This window comes from Cherax quadricarinatus, unplaced genomic scaffold (assembly GCF_038502225.1).
Source record: "Cherax quadricarinatus isolate ZL_2023a unplaced genomic scaffold, ASM3850222v1 Contig23, whole genome shotgun sequence".
Lineage (NCBI taxonomy): Eukaryota > Metazoa > Arthropoda > Malacostraca > Decapoda > Parastacidae > Cherax > Cherax quadricarinatus.
Genome location: NW_027195049.1, coordinates 314,626 through 337,616, shown reverse-complemented (window position 1 = coordinate 337,616; position 22,991 = coordinate 314,626). Strand labels below are relative to the sequence as shown.

At 45.8% G+C, this 22,991-nt stretch overlaps 1 protein-coding gene across 1 annotated transcript in view; it reads right to left on the bottom strand.

The window, feature by feature from the left end:
* Positions 1–266: 266 nt before the first annotated feature.
* LOC128704501 (mucin-3B) overlaps positions 267–22,991 on the bottom strand; it is a 36,707-nt gene continuing 13,982 nt past the window's right edge. Inside the window, exons 13-17 of the mRNA XM_070079816.1 lie at positions 20,140–20,295; positions 6,616–6,703; positions 6,415–6,481; positions 5,695–5,804; positions 267–5,009 (exon numbers count right to left, since the gene is read on the bottom strand). Coding sequence (XP_069935917.1) covers positions 3,041–5,009; positions 5,695–5,804; positions 6,415–6,481; positions 6,616–6,703; positions 20,140–20,295 — 2,390 coding nt within the window. The 3' untranslated portion in view covers positions 267–3,040. The remainder of the gene's footprint in view (positions 5,010–5,694; positions 5,805–6,414; positions 6,482–6,615; positions 6,704–20,139; positions 20,296–22,991) is intronic.

Here is a 22,991-nt window from a genome sequence, read left to right as displayed (position 1 = left end):
CCCAGGATAACCCAGGATAGCCCGGGATAACCCAGGATAGCTCAGGGTAACCCAGGATAGCCCAGGATAACCCAGGATAGCCCAGGATAACCCAGGATAGCCCGGGATAACCCAGGATAGCCCGGAATAACCCAGGATAGTCCAGGATAACCCAGGATAGTCCAGGGTAACCCAGGATAGCTCAGGGTAACCCAGGATAGCCCAGGATAACCCAGATTAGCCCAAGATAACCCAGGATAAAGGAAAATAAAAATATTTATCACAGGTTTAAAGTCAATTCTTTAATACCGTCCTGGAAAACAAATCTCCTTATTTGTACTGTGCTTATGTAATCGTGTGTGGAGGGGGTCGAACCGCCGCTCCCTTGCTTGAACCACCCAACTAGCACTCTTACCTCTAGCGGTTATCCTAGCTTATCCTAGGTCATCCTAGGTTATCGTAAGTTATCCTGTCTTATACAGAAATATGTATAGTTAGTCACAGTTTGGTGTATATACACTGAGAGGTGTATATCTCAGTGTATATACACTGAGAGGTGTATATCTCAGTGTATATACACTGAGAGGTGTATATCTCAGTGTATATAGACTGAGAGGTGTATATCTCAGTGTATATACACTGAGAGGTGTATATCTCAGTGTATATACACTGAGAGGTGTATATCTCAGTGTATATAGACTGAGAGGTGTATATCTCAGTGTATATACACTGAGAGGTGTATATCTCAGTGTATATACACTGCACGATAATATACATACAACATACATACAGTATACTCCAGTATTTTGTATTATATACGTTAATATTAAAGATAACTCATATTACTGACTCACGAAATCGTAATGACACGATTGGAAACAAACCATACCCCGGCCGGGATTGAACTCGCGGTCAGAGAGTCTCAAAACTCCAGACGATTACGATTTCGTGAGTCATGTTGACGGCAGTGAAGGGACTTGAGCTAGAGTTCGTCACGGCCACGCTAGCTGGAGATTCGTCTGTAAAAAAACTTGCATTTGTGGTCACAGTGGTGGCCTATGCTAACCTTCCTATGGTGTAGAAATATACCTAGTTGGATGAATCTTATTGTGGCTAGCTGGTCCAGTGGCTAACGCGACGGTCTGGAGTTTTGAGACTCTATGACCGCGGGTTCTATCCCCACCGGGGTATGGATAACTTATATAAGTCTGTACTTAAAATATAAAATAGCGGTGATCAGGCAGGCTGTGGTGGCATGTAGGCTGCCAGAATTGACAGTTTGGGCCACCAGGCAGGCTGGTCTCAGACCAGAGGGACTGAAACAGGTCTCTGGTATAAGAAAATACAAGTTAAATCTATGTTAATATGGGTTAATCTGTGTTATTGTAGGTTAACATGTCTTTAAGACTGATAGCTGTGTTTAACACTGATAGTTCTGTTTAACACTGATAGTTCTGTTTAACGCTGATAGTTCTGTTTAACACTGATAGTTCTGTTTAACACTGATAGTTCTGTTTAACGCTGATAGTTCTGTTTAACACTGATAGTTCTGTTTAACACTGATAGTTCTGTTTAACGCTGGTAGTTCTGTTTAACACTGGTAGTTCTGTTTAACGCTGATAGTTCTGTTTAACGCTGGTAGTTCTGTTTAACACTGATAGTTCTGTTTAACACTGATAGTTCTGTTTAACGCTGGTAGTTCTGTTTAACACTGGTAGTTCTGTTTAACGCTGATAGTTCTGTTTAACGCTGGTAGTTCTGTTTAACACTGATAGTTCTGTTTAACACTGATAGTTCTGTTTAACGCTGGTAGTTCTGTTTAACACTGATAGTTCTGTTTAACACTGATAGTTCTGTTTAACGCTGGTAGTTCTGTTTAACACTCATAGTTCTGTTTAACGCTGGTAGTTCTGTTTAACACTGATAGTTCTGTTTAACACTGGTAGTTCTGTTTAACGCTGGTAGTTCTGTTTAACGCTGGTAGTTCTGTTTAACGCTGGTAGTTCTGTTTAACACTGGTAGTTCTGTTTAACGCTGGTAGTTCTGTTTAACGCTGGTAGTTCTGTTTAACGCTGGTAGTTCTGTTTAACGCTGGTAGTTCTGTTTAACACTGGTAGTTCTGTTTAACACTGGTAGTTCTGTTTAACACTGGTAGTTCTGTTTAACACTGATAGTTCTGTTTAACGCTGGTAGTTCTGTTTAACACTGATAATTCTGTTTAACGCTGGTAGTTCTGTTTAACACTGGTAGTTCTGTTTAACACTGGTAGTTCTGTTTAACACTGGTAGTTCTGTTTAACACTGATAGTTCTGTTTAACACTGGTAGTTCTGTTTAACGCTGGTAGTTCTGTTTAACACTGGTAGTTCTGTTTAACACTGGTAGTTCTGTTTAACACTGATAGTTCTGTTTAACACTGGTAGTTCTGTTTAACACTGGTAGTTCTGTTTAACACTGATAGTTTTAACACTGATAGTTCTGTTTAACGCTGGTAGTTCTGTTTAACACTGATAGTTCTGTTTAACGCTGGTAGTTCTGTTTAACACTGGTAGTTCTGTTTAACACTGATAGTTCTGTTTAACGCTGGTAGTTCTGTTTAAGACTGAAAGTTCCATTTAAGACTGAAAGTTCCATTTAAGGCTGAAAGTTCCATTTAAGACTGAAAGTTCCATTTAAGGCTGAAAGTTCCATTTAAGACTGAAAGTTCCATTTAAGGCTGAAAGTTCCATTTAAGACTGAAAGTTCCATTTAAGGCTGAAAGTTCCATTTAAGACTGAAAGTTCCATTTAAGACTGAAAGTTCCATTTAAGGCTGAAAGTTCCATTTAAGACTGAAAGTTCCATTTAAGGCTGAAAGTTCCATTTAAGGCTGAAAGTTCCATTTAAGACTGAAAGTTCCATTTAAGACTGAAAGTTCCATTTAAGACTGAAAGTTCCATTTAAGGCTGAAAGTTCCATTTAAGGCTGAAAGCTCCATTTAAGGCTGAAAGCTCCATTTAAGACGAAAAGTATAAAGACAACAAGTTCAGTTTGCAGATAACAAGTTCAATTTCAAGATGAAAGTTCAGGAGTAAGAGGAAGTTCCAACTCTACTGTAGCCTACGAGAGTTCCCTCTGATACTGATCTCTTTCTTCTCAACACCACACCGTGGCTCTCGTTACTGCAGCTACCATCACTAGTCACTGGTGTTGTGGTATCACTAGTCACTGGTGTTGTGGTATCACTAGTCACTGGTGTTGTGGTATCACTAGTCACTGGTGTTGTGGTATCACTAGTCACTGGTGTTGTGGTATCACTAGTCACTGGTGTTGTGGTATCACTAGTCACTAGTGTGGTATCAGTCTTCTTGCCATTTAGTACTGGGGTACCAGGATGGCTGTCGTATTTCACAAGGTCTTTCAAGGTGAGGTATTCTGGTTCTTGGGGGTTTTGTGATTTGGTATTGAGGTATTGCGGGGGGTCTTGTGGTCTGGTAGTGAGGTATTGCGGGGGGTCTTGTGGTCTGGTAGTGAGGTATTGCGGGGGGTCTTGTGGTCTGGTAGTGAGGTATTGTGATGGGTCGTGTTGTCCTGTGATAAGACGTGACGTGTCGATAGATCCACGAGGGCATCCATCACTGGAGAGGGCATCCCAGGCTTGTACCTGGTGAGGTATTGGGAGTGCTACATACCCACTGCTGCCAGCACCAATATTATCCACAGATGCCTCATTCGTGGACCCAGAACCTTTGTTGAACCCTCTGGTGGATGTCCCTGGATCTACCTGTAGCAGTGTGGGTGTTGTGGGATGGTTGACAGGGTCAGTCAGTGGCTGCATTACGGGTTTAGGGTTAAGAATGATCTTATCTTCGTTAGATCTGTGAGTTTCACTTGCTAAATCGTGCACGGTGTCTTCCAGAGTGTCCTGGCTGGTGCACTGTCTTGGCGCACCGAAGTCTGGTGGCTGGATAGCAACATAACCTGGAGAAGGTGCAACACTGAGTAGCTGCGTAAGTTCCTCTGCAACAGTTCCTGCTGCATCTTCCGCTGTAAAAGTTCTCATAGCCTCGTTGAAATTGATATATGGCATTGATTCTGCAAACTGAGAGCTGTACTTGCAAGATCCATCTCCAGAATCACGCTCTCCAGCGAGCAATAAGGGTGTAGGTGATGATGCTTGCTCCTGGGATGAGGGATGGTCATCTCTGTTTCCTACAAGGAAATCTAGCATTATATATCCTTTCTTGCTGCTGTCTTTCTCTGGGGTAGACACAAGCCATGACTGTGGGTCCCTGTGTTGTGCCCTGTCATGGCTAGCAATGTCTGTTGCCTGGGGCAGCGTACCAAAGTCAGGTGGTGGTACTGCAACATAGCCTGTACCCGGAGGTATACTTTCAGACCAGAAATGTTGTGGATCTGTAATATCGTAGCCACTTGTCTCCGTGTCATCTAAATTTATAAGTTTTCTCGTTCCATGGGGCGTAAGATCACTGCTTGCTACAGCAGTGTCACTGCTTGTTACAGCAGTGTCACTGTTTGCTACAGCAGTGTCACTGCTTGCTTCAGCAGCAAAGTGACGTGGTTCCACAGCGACGTATCCAGATGTCAGGGTCTTGTTCATCAACATAGTGGTCAGATTCTCAAGTGAACTGCTTACTTTTATGGGTGGTGGAGAGAGTGTATCATCAGGGAAGATGGGTACCACATATCCAGAGTCCTGCAGTGTGCTGGAGGTCTGGGATGAGGCCACTCCAGAAGTCTGTGATGAGGCCACTCCAGAAGTCTGTGACGAGGCCACTCCAGAGGTCTGTGACGAAAGCACTCCAGAGGTCTGTGACGAAGGCACTCCAGAGGTCTGTGACGAAGTCACATCATAGACGGTGTAAGGCACCAGCACACCAGGGTCACGGTTCGACTCCCTGCTCGTCCCAGCACTAACATCAGTCGACCTGGTAACGTCCTCTGGTGAACCGTCACTACTCTCAATAGCTTGGTGAAGTGTGTGGCTAGTCAGGGCCACACCTCGTCCACCATCTACCGCCTCCATGTGTGACCTGTCAAAGATGGTTACTAGGTTAATGGGGTTTAAAGTCTATCTACTACACCAGGGTCATTAAGACTGGTTGGTTGGTTAATGGGGTTTAAAGTCTATCTACTACACCAGGGTCATTAAGACTGGTTGGTTGGTTAATGGGGTTTAAAGTCTATCTACTACACCAGGGTCATTAAGACTGGTTGATTGGTTATTGTGGTTTAAAGTCTATCTACTACACCAGGGTCATTAAGACTGGTTGGTTGGTTAATGGGGTTTAAAGTCTATCTACTACACCAGGGTCATTAAGACTGGTTGGTTGGTTAATGGGGTTTAAAGTCTATCTACTACACCAGGGTCATTAAGACTGGTTGGTTGGTTAATGGGGTTTAAAGTCTATCTACTACACCAGGGTCATTAAGACTGGTTGGTTGGTTAATGGGGTTTAAAGTCTATCTACTACACCAGGGTCATTAAGACTGGTTGGTTGGTTAATGGGGTTTAAAGTCTATCTACTACACCAGGGTCATTAAGACTGGTTGGTTGGTTAATGGGGTTTAAAGTCTATCTACTACACCAGGGTCATTAAGACTGGTTGGTTGGTTAATGGGGTTTTAAGTCTATCTACTACACGAGGGTCATTAAGGCTGCTTGGATGGTTAATGGAACAAGGTACCTTACAGTGGTATCAGGAACAAGGTACCTACCTACTTGGTACGCCGTTCCTGACAGAGCTGACAGGTGCTGACGGTGGATCACTGACAGTGCTGACAAGGCTCCTTGAATTTCTTAATCTCACTGAAGATGGTTTGGGGTACTGTCGAAATATACAAGATTGTTACTATTGAGGTGAACCTGCGTACCCACCACTACACTCACCTAGACTCATCTACACTCACCTAGACTCACACAGCCTCAACTAGATTCATCTACACTCACCTAGACTCATATAGACTCACCAAGACTCACCTAGACTTGTCTACACTCATCTAGAATAAGACTTACCTAGACTCATCTACACTCACCTAGACTCACCTATAATGACCAGCATTCATCTAAATTCACCAAGATTCTTCTAGAATCTTCTATATTACCTAGAATCACCAAGTTTCAACTAGGGTCATTTAGATTCACCAAGACTCACCTAGGCTCACCTAGACTCACCTAGACTCACTTAGACTCACCTAGGCTCCCTTAGATTCACTTACATTCAACTAGAATCGCGTAGATTCACCTAGACTCACCTAAAAAAATCACCCAGATTCACCTTTACTCACTTAGATCCACTTAAAATTATCTATATTCACAAAGACTCATTTAATGTCACCTTGACTCACCTATAATCGGCTACATTCACCTAGAATCGCCTATATTAATCTAGACTCACCTAGGCTCGCTTAAATGCACCTAAATTCACTTGGACTCACCTCACTGACCAGTCCAGGTGGTAAGTTAGGTACTCTGGTTAGCGCCAGGAATGTCGCCTTCACCTGCCTGTAACAACAAGGTGAATTATTAACCTGGGAGGGTTAATAACCCAGGGGAGCTAAGCCCCTTGCGGGTTTAGCATTTTCTCATGAATATAGGAAGTGATTTGCAGACAGAGGATCGAGTCCACAGTGACTTACTTCCTGCTATAGCTGAGTACGAAGACCAGGACGACTGCCAACAGTATGGCCCCGATTGTTATGGTCCAGATGGCCCATGTGGCCAGACCTGTGGACATGGTATCTTATATGAGTGGCCACGCTGTTAAGAATTATTTTTTATTGGGGTACGTGCGGTGATTCGACCCCCTGGTTCCTTGATTTGGTGGGTACATACGCTACAAGGGTAGTGTCAGTGTTATGGTTGAGGGACTGATAACCTATCATGACTGAGGTACTGACTACCTATCATGACTGAGGTACTGACCACCTTCTATCATGACTGAGGTACTGACTACCTATCATGACTGAGGTACTGACTACCTTCTATCATGACTGAGGTACTGACCACCTTCTATCATGACTGAGGTACTGACCACCTATCATGACTGAGGTACTGACTACCTATCATGACTGAGGTACTGACTACCTTCTATCATGACTGAGGTACTGACCACCTTCTATCATGACTGAGGTACTGACCACCTATCATGACTGAGGTACTGACCACCTATCATGACTGAGGTACTGACTACCTTCTATCATGACTGAGGTACTGACTACCTATCATGACTGAGGTACTGACCACCTATCATGACTGAGGTACTGACTACCTTCTATCATGACTGAGGTACTGACCACCTTCTATCATGACTGAGGTACTGACTACCTATCATGACTGAGGTACTGACCACCTATCATGACTGAGGTACTGACTACCTTCTATCATGACTGAGGTACTGACCACCTATCATGACTGAGGTACTGACTACCTTCTATCATGACTGAGGTACTGACTACCTATCATGACTGAGGTACTGACCACCTATCATGACTGAGGTACTGACTACCTTCTATCATGACTGAGGTACTGACCACCTATCATGACTGAGGTACTGACTACCTATCATGACTGAGGTACTGACCACCTATCATGACTGAGGTACTGACTACCTTCTATCATGACTGAGGTACTGACTACCTTCTATCATGACTGAGGTACTGACTACCTTCTATCATGACTGAGGTACTGACCACCTTCTATCATGACTGAGGTACTGACTACCTTCTATCATGACTGAGGTACTGACTACCTTCTATCATGACTGAGGTACTGACTACCTTCTATCATGACTGAGGTACTGACTACCTTCTATCATGACTGAGGTACTGACTACCTTCTATCATGACTGAGGTACTGACTACCTTCTATCATGACTGAGGTACTGACCACCTATCATGACTGAGGTACTGACTACCTTCTATCATGACTGAGGTACTGACTACCTTCTATCATGACTGAGGTACTGACTACCTTCTATCATGACTGAGGTACTGACTACCTTCTATCATGACTGAGGTACTGACTACCTTCTATCATGACTGAGGTACTGACCACCTATCATGACTGAGGTACTGACCACCTTCTATCATGACTGAGGTACTGACTACCTTCTATCATGACTGAGGTACTGACCACCTTCTATCATGACTGAGGTACTGACCACCTTCTATCATGACTGAGGTACTGACCACCTTCTATCATGACTGAGGTACTGACCACCTTCTATCATGACTGAGGTACTGACCACCTTCTATCATGACTGAGGTACTGACCACCTTCTATCATGACTGAGGTACTGACTACCTTCTATCATGACTGAGGTACTGACCACCTTCTATCATGACTGAGGTACTGACCACCTTCTATCATGACTGAGGTACTGACCACCTTCTATCATGACTGAGGTACTGACTACCTTCTATCATGACTGAGGTACTGACCACCTTCTATCATGACTGAGGTACTGACCACCTTCTATCATGACTGAGGTACTGACTACCTTCTATCATGACTGAGGTACTGACGACCTTCTATCATGACTGAGGTACTGACTACCTTCTATCATGACTGAGGTACTGACCACCTTCTATCATGACTGAGGTACTGACTACCTTCTATCATGACTGAGGTACTGACCACCTTCTATCATGACTGAGGTACTGACTACCTTCTATCATGACTGAGGTACTGACTACCTTCTATCATGACTGAGGTACTGACTACCTTCTATCATGACTGAGGTACTGACTACCTTCTATCATGACTGAGGTACTGACTACCTTCTATCATGACTGAGGTACTGACCACCTTCTATCATGACTGAGGTACTGACTACCTTCTATCATGACTGAGGTACTGACTACCTTCTATCATGACTGAGGTACTGACTACCTTCTATCATGACTGAGGTACTGACTACCTTCTATCATGACTGAGGTACTGACCACCTTCTATCATGACTGAGGTACTGACTACCTTCTATCATGACTGAGGTACTGACGACCTTCTATCATGACTGAGGTACTGACTACCTATCATGACTGAGGTACTGACCACCTATCATGACTGAGGTACTGACCACCTTCTATCATGACTGAGGTACTGACCACCTATCATGACTGAGGTACTGACCACCTATCATGACTGAGGTACTGACCACCTATCATGACTGAGGTACTGACTACCTATCATGACTGAGGTACTGACCACCTATCATGACTGAGGTACTGACCACCTATCATGACTGAGGTACTGACCACCTATCATGACTGAGGTACTGACCACCTATCATGACTGAGGTACTGACCACCTATCATGACTGAGGTACTGACTACCTTCTATCATGACTGAGGTACTGACTACCTATCATGACTGAGGTACTGACCACCTATCATGACTGAGGTACTGACTACCTTCTATCATGACTGAGGTACTGACCACCTATCATGACTGAGGTACTGACTACCTTCTATCATGACTGAGGTACTGACTACCTTCTATCATGACTGAGGTACTGACTACCTTCTATCATGACTGAGGTACTGACCACCTTCTATCATGACTGAGGTACTGACTACCTTCTATCATGACTGAGGTACTGACCACCTTCTATCATGACTGAGGTACTGACTACCTTCTATCATGACTGAGGTACTGACTACCTTCTATCATGACTGAGGTACTGACCACCTTCTATCATGACTGAGGTACTGACCACCTTCTATCATGACTGAGGTACTGACCACCTTCTATCATGACTGAGGTACTGACCACCTTCTATCATGACTGAGGTACTGACTACCTTCTATCATGACTGAGGTACTGACTACCTTCTATCATGACTGAGGTACTGACTACCTTCTATCATGACTGAGGTACTGACCACCTTCTATCATGACTGAGGTACTGACCACCTTCTATCATGACTGAGGTACTGACCACCTTCTATCATGACTGAGGTACTGACTCCCTTCTATCATGACTGAGGTACTGACCACCTTCTATCATGACTGAGGTACTGACCACCTTCTATCATGACTGAGGTACTGACTACCTTCTATCATGACTGAGGTACTGACTACCTTCTATCATGACTGAGGTACTGACTACCTTCTATCATGACTGAGGTACTGACCACCTTCTATCATGACTGAGGTACTGACTACCTTCTATCATGACTGAGGTACTGACTACCTTCTATCATGACTGAGGTACTGACTACCTTCTATCATGACTGAGGTACTGACCACCTTCTATCATGACTGAGGTACTGACCACCTTCTATCATGACTGAGGTACTGACCACCTATCATGACTGAGGTACTGACTACCTTCTATCATGACTGAGGTACTGACCACCTTCTATCATGACTGAGGTACTGACCACCTTCTATCATGACTGAGGTACTGACCACCTTCTATCATGACTGAGGTACTGACCACCTTCTATCATGACTGAGGTACTGACCACCTATCATGACTGAGGTACTGACTACCTTCTATCATGACTGAGGTACTGACCACCTTCTATCATGACTGAGGTACTGACTACCTTCTATAATGACTGAGGTACTGACTACCTTCTATCATGACTGAGGTACTGACCACCTTCTATCATGACTGAGGTACTGACCACCTTCTACCATGACTGAGGTACTGACTACCTTCTATCATGACTGAGGTACTGACCACCTTCTATCATGACTGAGGTACTGACCACCTTCTATCATGACTGAGGTACTGACCACCTTCTATCATGACTGAGGTACTGACCACCTTCTATCATGACTGAGGTACTGACCACCTTCTATCATGACTGAGGTACTGACCACCTTCTATCATGACTGAGGTACTGACCACCTTCTATCATGACTGAGGTACTGACCACCTATCATGACTGAGGTACTGACCACCTTCTATCATGACTGAGGTACTGACCACCTTCTATCATGACTGAGGTACTGACCACCTTCTATCATGACTGAGGTACTGACCACCTATCATGACTGAGGTACTGACTACCTTCTATCATGACTGAGGTACTGACCACCTTCTATCATGACCGAGGTACTGACCACCTTCTATCATGACTAAGGGACTGACCACCTATCATGACTGAGGTACTGACTACCTTCTATCATGACTGAGGTACTGACTACCTTCTATCATGACTGAGGTACTGACCACCTTCTATCATGACTGAGGTACTGACTACCTATCATGACTGAGGTACTGACCACCTATCATGACTGAGGTACTGACCACCTTCTATCATGACTGAGGTACTGACTACCTATCATGACTGAGGTACTGACCACCTATCATGACTGAGGTACTGACTACCTTCTATCATGACTGAGGTACTGACCACCTTCTATCATGACCGAGGTACTGACCACCTTCTATCATGACTAAGGGACTGACCACCTATCATGACTGAGGTACTGACTACCTTCTATCATGACTGAGGTACTGACTACCTTCTATCATGACTGAGGTACTGACCACCTTCTATCATGACTGAGGTACTGACTACCTTCTATCATGACTGAGGTACTGACTACCTTCTATCATGACTGAGGTACTGACCACCTTCTATCATGACTGAGGTACTGACCACCTTCTATCATGACTAAGGGACTGACCACCTTCTATCATGACTGAGGTACTGACCACCTTCTATCATGACTGAGGTACTGACCACCTTCTATCATGACTGAGGTACTGACCACCTTCTATCATGACTGAGGTACTGACCACCTATCATGACTGAGGTACTGACCACCTTCTATCATGACTGAGGTACTGACCACCTTCTATCATGACTGAGGTACTGACCACCTATCATGACTGAGGTACTGACTACCTTCTATCATGACTGAGGTACTGACCACCTTCTATCATGACCGAGGTACTGACCACCTTCTATCATGACTAAGGGACTGACCACCTATCATGACTGAGGTACTGACTACCTTCTATCATGACTGAGGTACTGACCACCTTCTATCATGACTGAGGTACTGACTACCTTCTATCATGACTGAGGTACTGACTACCTTCTATCATGACTGAGGTACTGACCACCTTCTATCATGACTGAGGTACTGACCACCTTCTATCATGACTAAGGGACTGACCACCTTCTATCATGACTGAGGTACTGACCACCTTCTATCATGACTGAGGTACTGACCACCTTCTATCATGACTGAGGTACTGACCACCTTCTATCATGACTGAGGTACTGACCACCTATCATGACTGAGGTACTGACCACCTTCTATCATGACTGAGGTACTGACCACCTTCTATCATGACTGAGGTACTGACCACCTTCTATCATGACTGAGGTACTGACCACCTATCATGACTGAGGTACTGACTACCTTCTATCATGACTGAGGTACTGACCACCTTCTATCATGACCGAGGTACTGACCACCTTCTATCATGACTAAGGGACTGACCACCTATCATGACTGAGGTACTGACTACCTTCTATCATGACTGAGGTACTGACTACCTTCTATCATGACTGAGGTACTGACCACCTTCTATCATGACTGAGGTACTGACTACCTATCATGACTGAGGTACTGACCACCTATCATGACTGAGGTACTGACCACCTTCTATCATGACTGAGGTACTGACTACCTATCATGACTGAGGTACTGACCACCTATCATGACTGAGGTACTGACTACCTTCTATCATGACTGAGGTACTGACTACCTTCTATCATGACTGAGGTACTGACTACCTTCTATCATGACTGAGGTACTGACTACCTTCTATCATGACTGAGGTACTGACCACCTTCTATCATGACTGAGGTACTGACCACCTTCTATCATGACTGAGGTACTGACCACCTATCATGACTGAGGTACTGACCACCTTCTATCATGGCTGAGGTACTGACCACCTTCTATCATGACTGAGGTACTGACTACCTTCTATCATGACTGAGGTACTGACTACCTTCTATCATGACTGAGGTACTGACCACCTTCTATCATGACTGAGGTACTGACCACCTATCATGACTGAGGTACTGACCACCTTCTATCATGGCTGAGGTACTGACCACCTTCTATCATGACTGAGGTACTGACTACCTTCTATCATGACTGAGGTACTGACTACCTTCTATCATGACTGAGGTACTGACCACCTTCTATCATGACTGAGGTACTGACCACCTTCTATCATGACTGAGGTACTGACCACCTTCTATCATGACTAAGGGACTGACCACCTTCTATCATGACTGAGGTACTGACTACCTTCTATCATGACTGAGGTACTGACCACCTTCTATCATGACTGAGGTACTGACCACCTTCTATCATGACTGAGGTACTGACCACCTTCTATCATGACTGAGGTACTGACCACCTTCTATCATGACTGAGGTACTGACCACCTTCTATCATGACTGAGGTACTGACCACCTTCTATCATGACTGAGGTACTGACCACCTTCTATCATGACTGAGGTACTGACCACCTTCTATCATGACTAAGGGACTGACTACCTTCTATCATGACTGAGGTACTGACTACCTTCTATCATGACTAAGGTACTGACCACCTTCTATCATGACTGAGGTACTGACCACCTTCTATCATGACTAAGGGACTGACCACCTTCTATCATGACTGAGGTACTGACCACCTTCTATCATAACTGAGGTACTGACCACCTTCTATCATGACTGAGGTACTGACCACCTTCTATCATGACTGAGGTACTGACCACCTTCTATCATGACTGAGGTACTGACCACCTTCTATCATGAGTGAGGTACTGACCACCTTCTATCATGACTGAGATACTGACCACCTATCATGACTGAGGTACTGACCACCTTCTATCATGACTGAGGTGATGACCACCTTCTATCATGACTGAGGTACTGACCACCTTCTATCATGACTGAGGTACTGACCACCTTCTATCATGACTGAGGTACTGACTACCTTCTATCATGACTAAGGTACTGACCACCTTCTATCATGACTGAGGTACTGACCACCTATCATGACTGAGGTACTGACGACCTTCTATCATGACTGAGGTACTGACTACCTTCTATCATGACTGAGGTACTGACTACCTTCTATCATGACTGAGGTACTGACTACCTTCTATCACGACTGAGGTACTGACCACCTTCTATCATGACTGAGGTGCTGACCACCTTCTATCATGACTGAGGTGCTGACCACCTTCTATCATGACTGAGGTACTGACCACCTTCTATCATGACTGAGGTACTGACCACCTTCTATCATGGCTAAGGGACTGACCACCTTCTATCATGACTGAGGTACTGACCACCTTCTATCATGACTGAGGTACTGACCACCTTCTATCATGACTGAGGGACTGACCACTTTCTATCATGACTGAGGGACTGACCACCTTCTATCATGACTGAGGTACTGACCACCTTCTATCATGACTGAGGTACTGACCACCTTCTATCATGACTGAGGTACTGACCACCTTCTATCATGACTGAGGTACTGACTACCTTCTATCATGACTGAGGTACTGACGACCTTCTATCATGACTGAGGTACTGACCACCTTCTATCATGACTGAGGTACTGACCACCTTCTATCATGACTGAGGTACTGACCACCTTCTATCATGACTGAGGTACTGACTACCTTCTATCATGACTGAGGTACTGACTACCTTCTATCATGACTGAGGTACTGACCACCTTCTATCATGACTGAGGTACTGACCACCTTCTATCATGACTGAGGTACTGACCACCTTCTATCATGACTGAGGTACTGACTACCTTCTATCATGACTGAGGTACTGACGACCTTCTATCATGACTGAGGTACTGACCACCTTCTATCATGACTGAGGTACTGACCACCTTCTATCATGACTGAGGTACTGACCACCTTCTATCATGACTGAGGTACTGACCACCTTCTATCATGACTGAGGTACTGACTACCTTCTATCATGACTGAGGTACTGACCACCTTCTATCATGACTGAGGTACTGACCACCTTCTATCATGACTGAGGTACTGACCACCTTCTATCATGACTGAGGTACTGACCACCTTCTATCATGACTGAGGTACTGACCACCTTCTATCATGACTGAGGTACTGACCACCTTATATCATGACTGAGGGACTGACCACCTTCTATCATGACTGAGGTACTGACCACCTTCTATCATGACTGAGGTACTGACCACCTTCTATCATGACTGAGGTACTGACTACCTTCTATCATGACTGAGGTACTGACTACCTTCTATCATGACTGAGGTACTGACCACCTTCTATCATGACTGAGGTACTGACCACCTTCTATCATGGCTGAGGTACTGACCACCTTCTATCATGACTGAGGTACTGACTACCTTCTATCATGACTGAGGTACTGACCACCTTCTATCATGGCTGAGGTACTGACTACCTTCTATCATGACTGAGGTACTGACTACCTTCTATCATGACTGAGGTACTGACTACCTTCTATCATAGCAATAAAGATACATCATAATTTACACCTGGAAAACCTAGAGGGACTGGTGATAATCTGCACACGGAAATCACTGCCTACGACAGCAAGTCACTATAGACAGTGTAATATATCACCAGTGACAAGCAGGAATGTTGAGTACACGGAGAGATAACACTAAGAGAACCAAGACTGTTCAACAGCCCCCTATAATAAATAATACCAACACCCTTGGCTGTCTTCGAGGCACTCCCTAGCTGGCATCAAGACCTCTAGCTCTCTTCAAGGCACTCCCTAGCTGTCATCAAGACCTCTAGCTCTCTTCAAGGCACTCCTTAGCTGTCATCAAGACCTCTAGCTGTCTTCAAGGCACTCCCTAGCTGTCATCAAGACCTCTAGCTCTCTTCAAGGCACTCCTTAGCTGTCATCAAGACCTCTAGCTGTCTTCAAGGCACTCCCTAGCTGGCATCAAGACCTCTAGCTCTCTTCAAGGCACTCCTTAGCTGTCATCAAGACCTCTAGCTGTCTTCAAGGCACTCCCTAGCTGGCATCAAGACCTCTAGCTGTCTTCAAGGCACCCCTTAGCTGTCATCAACACCTCTAGTTGTCTTCAAGGCACTCCCTAGCTGTCATCAAGACCTCTAGCTGTCTTCAAGGCACTCCCTAGCTGGCATCAAGACCTCTAGCTGTCTTCAAGGCACCCCTTAGCTGTCACAAAGACCTCTAGCTGTCTTCAAGGCACCCCTTAGCTGTCATCAAGACCTCTAGCTGTCTTCAAGACACTCCCTAGCTGGCATCAAGACCTCTAGCTGTCTTCAAGGCACCCCTTAGCTGTCATCAAGACCTCTAGCTGTCTTCAAAGCACCCCTTAGCTGTCATCAAGACTTCTAGCTGTCTTCAAGGCACTCCCTAGCTGTCATCAAGACTTCTAGCTGTCTTCAAGGCACTCCCTACCTGTCATCAAGTCTTCTAGCTGTCTTCAAGGCACTCCCTAGCTGTCATCAAGACTTCTAGCTGTCTTCGAGGCACTCCCTAGCTGTCATCAAGACTTCTAGCTGTCTTCGAGGCACTCCCTAGCTGTCATCAAGACTTCTAGCTGTCTTCGAGGCACTCCCTAGCTGTCATCAAGACTTCTAGCTGTCTTCGAGGCACTCCCTAGCTGTCATCAAGACTTCTAGCTGTCTTCGAGGCACTCCCTAGCTGTCGTCAAGACTTCTAGCTGTCTTCGAGGCACTCCCTAGCTGGCATCAAGACCTCTAGCTGTCTTCAAGGCACTCCCTAGCTGTCATCAAGACTTCTAGCTGTCTTCGAGGCACTCCCTAGCTGTCATCAAGACTTCTAGCTGTCTTCGAGGCACTCCCTAGCTGTCATCAAGACTTCTAGCTGTCTTCGACGCACTCCCTAGCTGTCATCAAGACTTCTAGCTGTCTTCAAGGCACTCCCTAGCTGTCTTCAAGGCACTCCCTAGCTGTCTTCAAGGCACTCCCTAGCTGGCATCAAGACTTCTAGCTGTCTTCGAGGCACTCCCTAGCTGTCATCAAGACTTCTAGCTGTCTTCAAGGCACTCCCTAGCTGGCATCAAGACTTCTAGCTGTCTTCAAGGCACTCCCTAGCTGTCATCAAGACTTCTAGCTGTCTTCAAGGCACTCGCTAGCTGGCATCAAGACTTCTAGCTGTCTTCGAGGCACTCCCTAGCTGTCATCAAGACTTCTAGCTGTCTTCAAGGCACTCCCTAGCTGTCATCAAGACTTCTAGCTGTCTTCGAGGCACTCCCTAGCTGTCATCAAGACTTCTAGCTGTCTTCAAGGCACTCCCTAGCTGGCATCAAGACCTCTAGCTGTCTTCACGGCACTCCCTAGCTGTCATCAAGACTTCTAGCTGTCTTCAAGGCACTCCCTAGCTGTCATCATGACTTCTAGCTGTCTTCGAGGCACTCCCTAGCTGTCATCAAGACTTCTAGCTGTCTTCAAGGCACTCCCTAGCTGTCATCAAGACCTCTAGGTGTCTTCAAGGCACTCCCTAGCTGTCATCAAGACCTCTAGCTCTCTTCAAGGCACTCCCTAGCTGGCATCAAGACCTCTAGCTGTCTTCAAGGCACTCCCTAGCTGTCATCAAGACTTCTAGCTGTCTTCAAGGCACTCCCTAGCTGTCATCAAGACTTCTAGCTGTCTTCAAGGCACTCCCTAGCTGTCACCAAGACTTCTAGCTGTCTTCGAGGCACTCCCTAGCTGTCATCAAGACTTCTAGCTGTCTTCAAGACACTCCTTAGCTGTCATCAAGACCTCTAGCTGTCTTCAAGGCACTCCCTAGCTGTCATCAAGACTTCTAGCTGTCTTCGAGGCACTCCCTAGCTGTCATCAATACTTCTAGCTGTCTTCAAGGCACTCCCTAGCTGGCATCAAGACTTCTAGCTGTCTTCATGGCACTCCCTAGCTGGCATCAAGACTTCTAGCTGTCATCGAGGCACTCCCTAGCTGTCATCAAGACTTCTAGCTGTCTTCGAGGTACTCCCTAGCTGTCGTCAAGACCTCTAGCTGTCTTCAAGGCACTCCCTAGCTGTCATCAAGACTTCTTGCTGTCTTCGAGGCACTCCCTAGCTGTCATCAAGACTTCTAGCCGTCTTCAAGGAACTCCGTAGCTGTCATCAAGACCTCTAGCTGTCTTCGAGGCACTCCCTAGCTGTCATCAAGACCTTTAGCTGTCTTCAAGGCACTCCCTAGCTGTCGCCAAGACTTCTAGCTGTCTTCGAGGCACTCCCTAGCTGTCACCAAGACTTCTAGCTGTCTTCGAGGCACACCCTAGCTGTCATCAAGACTTCTAGCTGTCTTCGAGGCACTCCCTAGCTGTCATCAAGACCTCTAGCTGTCTTCAAGGCACTCCCTAGCTGGCATCAAGACTTCTAGCTGTCATCAAGACTTCTAGCTGTCTTCAAGGCACTCCCTAGCTGGCATCAAGACCTCTAGCTGTCTTCAAGGCACTCCCTAGCTGTCATCAAGACCTCTAGCTGTCTTCAAGGCACTCCCTAGCTGTCATCAAGACCTCTAGCTGTCTTCAAGGCACTCCCTAGCTGTCATCAAGACTTCTAGCTGTCTTCGAGGCACTCCCTAGCTGTCATCAAGACTTCTAGCTGTCTTCGAGGCACTCCCTAGCTGTCATCAAGACTTCTAGCTGTCTTGAAGGCACTCCCTAGCTGGCATCAAGACTTCTAGCTGTCTTCAAGGCACTCCCTAGCTGGCATCAAGACTTCTAGCTGTCTTCAAGGCACTCCCTAGCTGTCATCAAGACTTCTAGCTGTCTTCGAGGCACTCCCTAGCTGTCATCAAGACTTCTAGCTGTCTTGAAGGCACTCCCTAGCTGGCATCAAGACTTCTAGCTGTCTTCAAGGCACTCCCTAGCTGGCATCAAGACTTCTAGCTGTCTTCAAGGCACTCCCTAGCTGTCATCAAGACTTCTAGCTGTCTTCGAGGCACTCCCTAGCTGTCATCAAGACTTCTAGCTGTCTTCGAGGCACTCCCTAGCTGTCATCAAGACTTCTAGCTGTCTTGAAGGCACTCCCTAGCTGGCATCAAGACTTCTAGCTGTCTTCAAGGCACTCCCTAGCTGGCATCAAGACTTCTAGCTGTCTTCAAGGCACTCCCTAGCTGGCATCAAGACTTCTAGCTGTCTTCGAGGTACTCCCTAGCTGTCGTCAAGACCTCTAGCTGTCTTCAAGGCACTCCCTAGCTGTCATCAAGACCTCTAGCTGTCTTCAAGGCACTCCCTAGCTGTCATCAAGACTTCTAGCTGTCTTCGAGGCACTCCCTAGCTGTCATCAAGACTTCTAGCTGTCTTGAAGGCACTCCCTAGCTGGCATCAAGACTTCTAGCTGTCTTCAAGGCACTCCCTAGCTGGCATCAAGACTTCTAGCTGTCTTCAAGGCACTCCCTAGCTGGCATCAAGACTTCTAGCTGTCTTCGAGGTACTCCCTAGCTGTCGTCAAGACCTCTAGCTGTCTTCAAGGCACTCCCTAGCTGGCATCAAGACTTCTAGCTGTCTTCGAGGCACTCCCTAGCTGTCATCAAGACTTCTAGCTGTCTTCAAGGCACTCCGTAGCTGTCATCAAGACCTCTAGCTATCTTCGAGGCACTCCCTAGCTGTCATCAAGACCTCTAGCTGTCTTCAAGGCACTCCCTAGCTGTTATCAAGACTTCTAGCTGTCTTCAAGGCACTCCCTAGCTGTCATCAAGACTTCTAGCTGTCTTCAAGGCACTCCCTAGCTGTCATCAAGACTTCTAGCTGTCTTCGAGGCACTCTCTAGCTGGCATTAAGACATCTAGCTGTCTTCAAGGCACTCCCTAGCTGGCATCAAGACCTCTAGCTGTCTTCAAGGCACTCCCTACCTGTCATCAAGACCTCTAGCTGTCTTCGAGGCACTACCTAGCTGTCATCAAGACCTCTAGCTGTCTTCAAGGCACTCCCTAGCTGGCATCAAGACCTCTAGCTGTCTTCAAGGTACTCCCTACCTGTCATCAAGACACACACCTGTCAGGGGACTGATCAACTGTCAATATTGAGGGACTTACTACCTTGATAGTCACTATTAGGAGAAACGTCTAAAAGATAATATCAGGCGAGCCAGGTGAGTTATCAGGTGAACCAAGAACCTACCAGGTGGGTTATCAGTGGTAAAATTCTGGGCAGGTGACCACTGTGAGGTTCCAGCACGATAGGTGACTCTCAGCCACACAGTATAGAGTGTTTCAGGTGCTAGGTGCCTCACCTTCACCTCACCTAGCCACACTTCACTCTCCACCTGCACTTCACCTGAAATAGGGAAAGGATATTTGCTTAAAATAAATAACTGACCACCTTCTGTCATGACTGAGGTACTGACTACCTTCTGTCATGACTGAGGTACTGACTACCTTCTGTCATGACTGAGGTACTGACTACCTTCTATCATGACTGAGGTACTGACGACCTTCTATCATGACTGAGGTACTGACTACCTTCTATCATGACTGAGGTACTGACTACCTTCTATCATGACTGAGGTACTGACCACCTTCTATCATGACTGAGGTACTGACCACCTTCTGTCATGACTGAGGTACTGACTACCTTCTATCATGACTGAGGTACTGACCACCTTCTATCATGACTGAGGTACTGACTACCTTCTATCATGACTGAGGTACTGACTACCTTCTATCATGACTGAGGTACTGACTACCTTCTATCATGACTGAGGTACTGACCACCTTCTGTCATGACTGAGGTACTGACTACCTTCTGTCATGACTGAGGTACTGACTACCTTCTGTCATGACTGAGGTACTGACTACCTTCTGTCATGACTGAGGTACTGACTACCTTCTGTCATGACTGAGGTACTGACTACCTTCTATCATGACTGAGGTACTGACCACCTTCTATCATGACTGAGGTACTGACCACCTTCTGTCATGACTGAGGTACTGACTACCTTCTATCATGACTGAGGTACTGACCACCTTCTATCATGACTGAGGTACTGACTACCTTCTATCATGACTGAGGTACTGACTACCTTCTATCATGACTGAGGTACTGACCACCTTCTATCATGACTGAGGTACTGACCACCTTCTGTCATGACTGAGGTACTGACTACCTTCTGTCATGACTGAGGTACTGACCACCTTCTATCATGACTGAGGTACTGACCACCTTCTATCATGACTGAGGTACTGACTACCTTCTGTCATGACTGAGGTACTGACTACCTTCTATCATGACTGAGGTACTGACTACCTTCTGTCATGACTGAGGTACTGACTACCTTCTATCATGACTGAGGTACTGACTACCTTCTGTCATGACTGAGGTACTGACTACCTTCTGTCATGACTGAGGTACTGACCACCTTCTATCATGACTGAGGTACTGACCACCTTCTGTCATGACTGAGGTACTGACTACCTTCTGTCATGACTGAGGTACTGACTACCTTCTGTCATGACTGAGGTACTGACTACCTTCTGTCATGACTGAGGTACTGACTACCTTCTATCATGACTGAGGTACTGACTACCTTCTGTCATGACTGAGGTACTGACTACCTTCTGTCATGACTGAGGTACTGACTACCTTCTATCATGACTGAGGTACTGACTACCTTCTATCATGACTGAGGTACTGACTACCTTCTGTCATGACTGAGGTACTGACTACCTTCTGTCATGACTGAGGTACTGACCACCTTCTATCATGACTGAGGTACTGACCACCTTCTGTCATGACTGAGGTACTGACTACCTTCTGTCATGACTGAGGTACTGACTACCTTCTGTCATGACTGAGGTACTGACTACCTTCTGTCATGACTGAGGTACTGACTACCTTCTATCATGACTGAGGTACTGACTACCTTCTATCATGACTGAGGTACTGACTACCTTCTATCATGACTGAGGTACTGACCACCTTCTGTCATGACTGAGGTACTGACCACCTTCTGTCATGACTGAGGTACTGACTACCTTCTGTCATGACTGAGGTACTGACTACCTTCTGTCATGACTGAGGTACTGACTACCTTCTGTCATGACTGAGGTACTGACCACCTTCTATCATGACTGAGGTACTGACCACCTTCTGTCATGACTGAGGTACTGACTACCTTCTAACATGACTGAGGTACTGACTACCTTCTAACATGACTGAGGCACTGACCACCTTCTATCATGACTGAGGCACTGACCACCTTCTATCATGACTGAGGTACTGACTACCTTCTATCATGACTGAGGCACTGACCACCTTCTATCATGACTGAGGGACTGACCACCTTCTATCATGACTGAGGTACTGACTACCTTCTATCATGACTGAGGCACTGACCACCTTCTATCATGACTGAGGTACTGACCACCTTCTATCATGACTGAGGTACTGACCACCTTCTATCATGACTGAGGCACTGACCACCTTCTATCATGACTGAGGTACTGACTACCTTCTATCATGACTGAGGCACTGACCACCTTCTATCATGACTGAGGCACTGACCACCTTCTATCATGACTGAGGTACTGACCACCTTCTATCATGACTGAGGCACTGACCACCTTCTATCATGACTGAGGCACTGACCACCTTCTATCATGACTGAGGTACTGACCACCTTCTATCATGACTGAGGTACTGACTACCTTCTATCATGACTGAGGTACTGACCACCTTCTATCATGACTGAGGTACTGACCACCTTCTATCATGACTGAGGTACTGACTACCTTCTATCATGACTGAGGTACTGACCACCTTCTATCATGACTGAGGTACTGACTACCTTCTATCATGACTGAGGTACTGACCACCTTCTATCATGACTGAGGTACTGACCACCTTCTATAGTATATTCAACTTGAAGTTTTTTTTTGGCTTAAATAACAACGCTCTTCTTGCCGAATAAGACAAGCGAAAATCTGTGTATGCAATAATTTCGCAAAAATCATTCTGAACCTAACGAATAAAAT